The sequence below is a fragment of the Harmonia axyridis genome, chromosome 2, assembly GCF_914767665.1.
Source record: "Harmonia axyridis chromosome 2, icHarAxyr1.1, whole genome shotgun sequence".
In the NCBI taxonomy this organism is placed as follows: Eukaryota; Metazoa; Arthropoda; class Insecta; order Coleoptera; family Coccinellidae; genus Harmonia; species Harmonia axyridis.
Genome location: NC_059502.1, coordinates 60,033,584 through 60,041,843, shown reverse-complemented (window position 1 = coordinate 60,041,843; position 8,260 = coordinate 60,033,584). Strand labels below are relative to the sequence as shown.

Here is an 8,260-nt window from a genome sequence, read left to right as displayed (position 1 = left end):
GCTCAAATAGGTAATACAAAGGAATCGAGCTTTTCAGTATGGATAACACTACATTAGCAATTTTAAGAAACGATTAGATCACACCCAAAGTAAATCATGCAAGTATAATTGAATAAGGACACTATAATTCTTTCATTAGAAATTGAACATATACATTAAATACCTAAGTCTCCATCATTCGAACAACTTTTCTGTTAATTCTACCATTACTTTTACTTGGTAAGGATCCAACAATTCTTACACCTCCTCTCAATTGTTCCTCCTCAGGGACTCTTGTTTTTATCCAATCCTCCAAATCTTTAGCATAAATATCTTCGTTTTCTTTGACAGTCACTACAGCGGCAATATGTTGTCCATCTACTTCGTTTGAAACTGGAATTACCACAGCTCCTGTGACCATCGGATGGCTTAAGAGAACATTCTCTATTTTAGATGGTACAATCTGTATATCTTTATACTTGATCAGATCGCGAATCTTGTCAACATAGTGAAAACATTTGTAAGTGTCAAAAAACACTAAATCACCGGTGCTTATCCAGCCTTCTTTGTTTTGGGGTTGTTCTTGGTTTTTGACGAAGTATCCGTTGCGTATCTGCCTAGACTTTACAAAAAGTTCTCCTGTTTCATACTGATGTACCATTCGACCGGTTTTCAAATCGATTACCTGAAAAAATTGGATGAAATGATTAGAACAAATAATTTTTTTCACTTTGATCTGTCCACTAATGCCAGAACCTCTTCCATTCAAAAAATTTTTCCTTCAAGTCTTATAGTTCTCAGAAATTATTGAATTTCCAATTTTGTTTACAATTTTCGATACTAAATATGAAACCTTGTGATGATAGTTTTCGGATTAATGCAATAGTTGAAAAAGAAAATCATTGAAAATTGAATAATGAATCATAATATAGAGGAAATAGTTATTTTAGGCAAAAGTGCAAAAAATGAATGTGTTGTCCAACTCGGCCTAACGGCCTCGTCGGACAATTTCACGTCGAGTGCAATAAACAATTTTTGCACGAGTTGCATACAACATTTTTCATTGAGGTGCGGCACTAGGTGTAGTAGGAAAATGAAAAGCGCAACTTGAATACTTTATTATTAATATCGATTTGCATTGAAACAGGAACTAATACGTTACGAACAATTCAACTCAAACTTTATTTTTACCCTCAATGTTGAAAGTGAATGAACAATTGGTGCAATTTTCAATATGAATATTTCGTGGTGAAGTACTTTTTAAATCCACTTCTTGATTTGTTACTGCTGTAAACGTACTAGTACTTGGTAACCGTAAATCGTTATTTCCTTCAGGCTGAAATATTTGTTTTGCAACACTGAGTTTGCATGTGATTCCTCTACGTATCCCTCCGCTACTGTCGACGATTTCCATTAGCACGTTGAAGTAGAATGACAGATGATTGCAATAAAAACTTTATTGCACTAGTGCAATAAAGAACTTCTTTTTCCACTAAATATAGTTCCATAAAGTTTTGCTTTTTGCATGAATGAAGAAAAAAATTATTTTCAATTGCTGTTAAATTGGAAGTGAGCAATTATAATTGTTCCACAAATAATTAGGCTTAGTAGAGTTTGACGAGACCTTTGCGAGCCAATTTAGATGTGCGCCCTCCCGAGTCCCGAGCATGAGGATTTTTGCAGTAACATGCTGGTTCCATATAGCCAGCAGTGCCGATTTAGAGAGTGATGCGCATCCCACGACGCCATCTCTCGGGCAAGCGCAGGGTCATTACAAGAGAATATCGAATAATATCAATTTTGAGAATTTAAATAGGTCCAGTTATCCATTAACGTTTAATCTGCACATTCTGTATATGATGCATATTTAAGTTGATGCCTCAGATCGATGTTCCCGTATACTTACGTAAATATTTCTTGATGGAACTCACCTTATACCAAATTCCGTTGATTGGTCTTCCTACGCTCTGATTGATGAAATAATTGAAAAAATTATCTTCCGGCTTCGAAAAATCGAAAAGAGCTATTATACCGGACATTTCAGTGTGTTCGTAGGAATGACATATGAGAGTTTTCATCAGATATCTCTTCAGCTCGTTCAGTGGACCTGAACTGACATTCCCTCCTGTTAGGAATATGTAAAAGAGGGAGGACGTGTCTTCCTCGGGTTCGGGCAGTGTCGATAACTTCACGCAATGATGGGGATAGAGGTGGAGAGCGTTGATCTGGAATTTGATTATTTTTTATTTCGATTGCGCATATTCGTATATTACAAGAACTTTCGAAAGTATTGCACCCCCATTGTTTATCAAAATACAGTAAGAAACAAAATTCATAACTCTGTTATGTTTTGTTATAAAATATTTTTTGGGATATATGGTCCTAAACTGAGGACCTCTGAAGCCCTGGAAAGTGAGCCCTCAATTTTACAGACCGAGATACTGGTTGTTTACATATGCGCTCAGGAATGTCTTAAAATGAACCTCAAGGGGGCGCATGTCTACATCACCACGGACCGCCAGACCACGCTGAGATCCCTGGAATCCCTGGTGCTGCCAGGGGTCTCTGTTGACTTCTGTAACACCAGAAAGCAACTGACCAGAGGCAATAAAATGACTCTATTATTGGTACCAGGGCACTGTGATGTTAAAGGAAATTAAAAAGCTGATGAACTTGCAAAAACTGCATCAAGGTTAACACATGCTGGACCTGAGCCTTTCTGTGGGCTAGGCACATTGCACAGTGCTTAAAATAGGCAGTTGCATAGTTGGCGAGATGTTCGAATTTTGTTACTTTCTGTAGGGGGAGTAAAAACAACATTTTTCATCAAGTAATAACTTCCTTTCAGTTTACCTCATATTTTTCAACCAGTTTCCATGTGTTCTCCTCTTCAAACTCTTCTACAATGATTCTCGTAACTCCAGTTAGAATAGAGGAAAACAGAACCAACAAAGATGAGATCTGATAATTTTCCAAGAAACTCAAAATGACTGGTTGAGCATGCTCAGTTGTACTGAAACAAGAAGGGTAATTTCATTTCTGAAAAAACATATTTAACAAAAGATAGTCCAAGTTAGTTGTATATAAATTTTTGAATATTACATTTGATATTTGCGTTGAGATATTCATGCAAGAAGAGAGAAAATAATGAACCATAGTGTAAAATTTTTGAGATTGTTTTAATTGTTTCATTCGAAACTAATCGCTGAACAATCTTCATCCTACCGAATGTCTTAACAATGAAGGGCATTTCTCCAGAATTCACCCTAGCAACTAAATAGAACCCATACAGTAGTACAGCGAAACACTTCAACAGAAAATTACTGAATTCCACCGATTAGAACTCCTGAAGAACTAAAAGAGGAAAATGAAAAACTAGAAAATAAAAAAGAGGAGCCTACGAGCAAACGACCAGAAAGATTAAAATGCCAGCTCCGAAACATCCCATGGTGATACCCCAAAAGACCATATAAGACCTCATTATTTTTATCCAGAGAAACAGAACACAGAACAACAGCATTCAGCAACAGAAAATACCAAGGCCAAAACTGCCGTACGAAGAGTGCTGGCTATACGAAGAAAATATACCGGGTGGTTTGTTTGATATGGCCTCAGAAAGAAACGGGCAAAATTCATAAAACACCCTGTATCTCGGCTACGAAGACAGTAAGACCCAATGAATGGGGTATCTCCAGTACCGCTTTGATGCTACCTATGCACCTGTGAAGTATTTCCGTTTCCTAATGAAACACCCTGTATAAGATATTAAATTATTAAATTGCATATATTGATTATCAGGGAAACTATGTGATGTCTAGAGAAGATATCCACACACTAACATAATTAGTAATCCGCCAATACCTCTCAGTAGGCAAACAAAGAAATGCCACACCATATGCACAGATCGAACAAATAAGACTTCCAATAGCCTTTGGAGAACTCTCTGGGAAAATAACGTTTCAAAACATTACAAAACATCCCTGGGATGTTAGGATTCTTCTTTTTTTTTTATTGTTTGTTGACCGGTTACCAACTGAACTCACATCATACGAAAGCTTTGCCTCAGCAATCCATAATGTGACAGACACACCGTTTTAGCTTCCGGTATTCCCCCAGTGAAGCAGATCAGACATGTGGTGTCCAAATCTTCAATATTATCTGGCTGAAAGTCATCCAAGGAACTGCCGTCATCATGAAGGTAGGATTCGAAACAGGCAAAGCCCGCGTCGTTCTCACCGCCAAAAACGACAATTTTGAAATCGACTTTCGCGGATTGCATGCACTCTTGGAGGAACGTGAGAGAGTCTTCGCCGACGAACATGATCTTGGGTGTCACGTTCACCAGGCAGTTCTGCATCTCCTTTCTGTCGGAAGATCGGTCGAATGCAACCACCCTGTTTCCGTTGAAGAGACCGGCCAGATAGGGTATATAGGTGTTTTTGTGATTGCTGGTGCATAAACCAATCAAGTCCTCTTTTGACGTTTCTCTTTTGAGCTTTTTCGCTACAAGTATGCATCTTCTTGCATAGTCTGAGTACGTCTCCATTTCTTTCGAAGCATAGTCGATCTGAAAAAAATAGTCAAAATTACTATTCAATGGATTCGGCCTTTATCTGATGAATATAATATGCAATATAATTGTACAACAGGTGGGCAATTTTTCTCACGAGTGTGGAAGTATACACGATTGAGAGAAGGACTTTTCCTACAACTGCTATGAAAAGAAGCGTATTCTTCATAGCTTACTCAATTTCAAAACTATGTATTGCTCATACTGTGGGAAATATTATTTCTCACGGCAATTTGCCCACACCTCGCTTGGTGGACCAATGAAACAATGAGCTTTTGAGTCGTTTCTATGGAAACGCAATGAATTAGCACATACTGTCAACGAAGGCCATTTTGATTTGAATCAAGTCCATTACTTGAATTATTGAAATTTCTGCAGTTGTAGGAAAAGTACTATACTTTTCCTACAACTCCACTTTACTTTTGGAAAAGTATAGTGTGCAAGAATAGTATATTGTGCAACATGTGGATAAAGTCCTTTTCTCGCTCGTGTGTTTGCGGCACTCGCCTTTCAGGCTCATGCCGCAAACTTCCACACTCGCGAGAAAAGTTGAACTTTCCCCACTTGTTGCACAATATACTATTCTTGCACACTATACTTTTCCAAAAACTACACAAATTTAAATGATACAAGTCATGTACCTGATTCAATATGCAATGGTCTTCGTTGACAGTATTTCTTACGTTTCCATAGACTAGTATATTGTGCAACAAGTGGGAATTTGAATAATACGAGTACTTGATTCAATTCGAAATGGACTCTGTTGACAGTATCTATGTATTTCTTGCGTTTCCATAGAAACGACTTGTCAAAAGCCTAATTTCATTGGTCGATCAAGCGAGGTGTGAGCAAAGTGCCGTGTAGAATAATATTTCTCACAATATGAGCAATACATGGTTTTAGATTTCAGTAAACTATGAAGAATACGCTACTTTTCATAAAAGTTGTAGGAAAAATTCATTTCGAATAAAATAAAAATACAAAATTTATTGCTCCAATTTGTGTTGAAATCTTGTTTTCGGATGGAACTTCATTTCAGTTAGGTATAATACCATTCCACGAATAATATATCTCTTCTAGTATATATTAAAATGACCTACAGAAGAATTAATCAACGACTTCCGCATTCAGCAAAATTTATTTTTTGTGTGGTTTATAGTGCTATCATCTTATTTTTTTTAAATAGGAAGGGAGTTTCAGTACCTTTATATATAGTTCGTGAATGATATCAATCTAACTTAGCAGGTAATAAAGTACTTAAAATTACAAATGACCTGTGCAATATTGTTCGAATATCTCATCATGGCATTGAATAATTCGTAGCCCAGAGAATTATTCCTCATCCTAAAATTATCTTCAGTTTTAATTACGTAGGGGTGTTCATCATCTTGAGGCAGTTCTGAAATATAAAATGGAGATGAAATATTTCAGGGACAATTATTTTGATAATAATCATTCGTCAGAAAATTCTGTCTTCAAAACGATTGATTGATTTTATCTTCACCTGATTCATCTGGTAATTAATTCCTGCTAAAAAAAATCGAGAAAAGTAATAACTGGGCATCCAGAGCTTTTGAGCGCTAGATCACTCATGCGCATATTGGAGAACACATAGGTTGGTATACCGGGATTGTAAACCACAAAATAAGTGAAAAATTTTATATAAACATGGCAAATAAGCCGGTTTGGAGTTGAAAGCGATATTCGGTTTTCAAATTTAATACTTGCGCAACCAAATACTATATTCGGTTTATTTTCATCTATCAGATGTCACTGAACTTACAATTTAAATGATTTTCAATCGGTTCATTTAAAAAAATCACAGCTGGCATCTACCATTTGGTTTTCATATAAAATTTACCTAATTTACATCGAGTATTTTGCAGCCGATTCGAGTTGTTTACTTTCTTACTCTTTATTGTTAGAAAAAATTATTATTCTTGAATATGAAATGCCTTACTATAATATTAAATGAGTAATATGGTTTCTCTGTAACTTTTCTGACAGTTTTGTAATTAGTTGACCCAGTTTAGTTTGAGCGCGAGTCAAAAATGGACACTAGCAGAGAGTAAGTACGCAATATTTTACAATTTTTCTTCGATAAATGCGACAATGCAAGCCAGGCGGCTGAAAATGTAAATAGTTTTTATGGTCTTGATACTGGAACAGCCAATCACAAACAATTTTGATTTCGTCGATGCCGTTTCGGTAATTTCGATGTCAAAGATGTACCATCAAAAATGTTGATATGATCATGGACATTCTCAAGTCTGATGACCATCATGAGAGACCTGTTTCGATTGCCAAGAGCCAAAGGTTGCAACAAATTTGAAGCGGTTGGTGACTAGTGATGAAAAGTGGATTACTTACGACAACGTCAAGCGAAAACGGTTGTGGTCGAAACTCGGTTAACCGGCGGAAACGATGGAAGGTATTGCTGTGTGTTTGGTGGGATTGGCAGGAAAGTACCTACTAAATGCTGTTACCCTATAGCACAACTGTTAACTCAGACTGTACTGTTACCTGCTTCAAATTCACTTAGCTGGCGATAAATTCCGCGTACACATGCTCTAGGCATTTTAACATCGACTTTGGATCTCCTCGAACAGCTGGTTTGTTGTAAAATTTATAAAACTTGCAGAGAACGACTACAATATTTAAGTAACAAAAATTGTTTACATGAAAAAACCTTCACGATTTTTTTCTCCAAATTCGATCATTTACTCCTTGCTATACTTTCTATGTTTTACCAAAAAAAAAATGTAAACAGCTTCTTCTGGGTGTTGCAGTTTCTTTGTGAGTTAGTATATTTTTATCTGAGGAAGAAACTTGTTAAATGTAAGATAAACTTACTATCTGGATCGAATGAACCGGGTTTGCGTATCCATGCTAGAGGGTCTTGGTCTATATTTGAATCTGGCTTCTCAGGTATCTCGCCTTCGCAATAAATATTCACTATTTCTTCTTGAGTCAAGTCTGAACAGAGTGTAATGGGACAAAAAATGTCATCACAAGTATCGCGAAGTTGTATTTCTTCCGGCAATTTTTTGCAGAGACAGGCGTCCACCGGCAGCTTGCAGCTATCTTTGTTACACGTGCAAGGTGGATTTCGTTTTTTTTTAGCCAACAATTGCGATTCTATTTCGCTGGAATATTTGAACTTTTTCTTTCTTATAACTCTTGGTGGTTTGTAGCACTCTATTCCTGCTGTTATGTCAGGGTTTGTGTCATCATCATCTAATGTCTGAGACGGCGATGTGCATGTACAAACTGGCGAGGGATTTTCCTCCAGTTCCATCCCTCCTAATTCGTCTTTCAACTTTTCCAGAAGACCGCATGGGTCGCACATTTTTACATTTGGGTCTGCATCAGGTGGTATTCCCAGCTTTTTTTGCATCCCTATCATCAATGATGTTGAGGTTTCTGTGAAGTGTATCAAATTATCAATCATTTCTTGCCACAACGCGGCTTCCCTCTCTTTTTCACTGTCATCGTTACATCTGCAACATTTCCTCATTTCGAAGGATTAACTGAAAATTTATGACATTAGTTTTTCCTTGCAAGAATTTTTGACTACAAGTTATTTTCTATGAATCCTTCGAATATGTCGGTTTTGAACGCTGTCTATTAATATGATTACTCTCCATAGAGTAATAAACATAGAAAAAGTGAGTATATGCAATTTTTCATGCCCCTAACATGGTTAGATTA

General features: G+C 36.8%; 1 protein-coding gene across 1 annotated transcript; it reads right to left on the bottom strand.

Moving 5' to 3' along the window:
* Positions 1 to 103: 103 nt before the first annotated feature.
* LOC123672190 (luciferin 4-monooxygenase-like) lies at positions 104 to 8,142 on the bottom strand. Its single transcript, XM_045606203.1, has 6 exons — positions 7,403 to 8,142; positions 5,824 to 5,948; positions 4,023 to 4,546; positions 2,833 to 2,992; positions 1,911 to 2,204; positions 104 to 664 (listed from the first exon to the last, which is right to left on the bottom strand). Exons 1-6 carry the CDS (start codon positions 8,064 to 8,066, stop codon positions 164 to 166), a joined length of 2,268 nt encoding a protein of 755 aa, XP_045462159.1. The 5' UTR covers positions 8,067 to 8,142; the 3' UTR covers positions 104 to 163.
* Between the last annotated feature and the right edge of the window lie 118 nt (positions 8,143 to 8,260).

Excerpts from the sequence above, each read along its gene's own strand:
- LOC123672190 (XM_045606203.1), bottom strand. The coding sequence starts at position 8,066 with ATGAGGAAATGTTGCAGATGTAACGATGACAGTGAAAAAGAGAGGGAA. Across the intron at positions 5,949-7,402 it reads CGGTTCATTCGATCCAGATA|AACTGCCTCAAGATGATGAA; the intron begins GTAAGTTTATCT and ends TTTATATTTCAG. Across the intron at positions 4,547-5,823 it reads ATTCGAACAATATTGCACAG|ATCGACTATGCTTCGAAAGA; the intron begins GTCATTTGTAAT and ends TATTTTTTTCAG.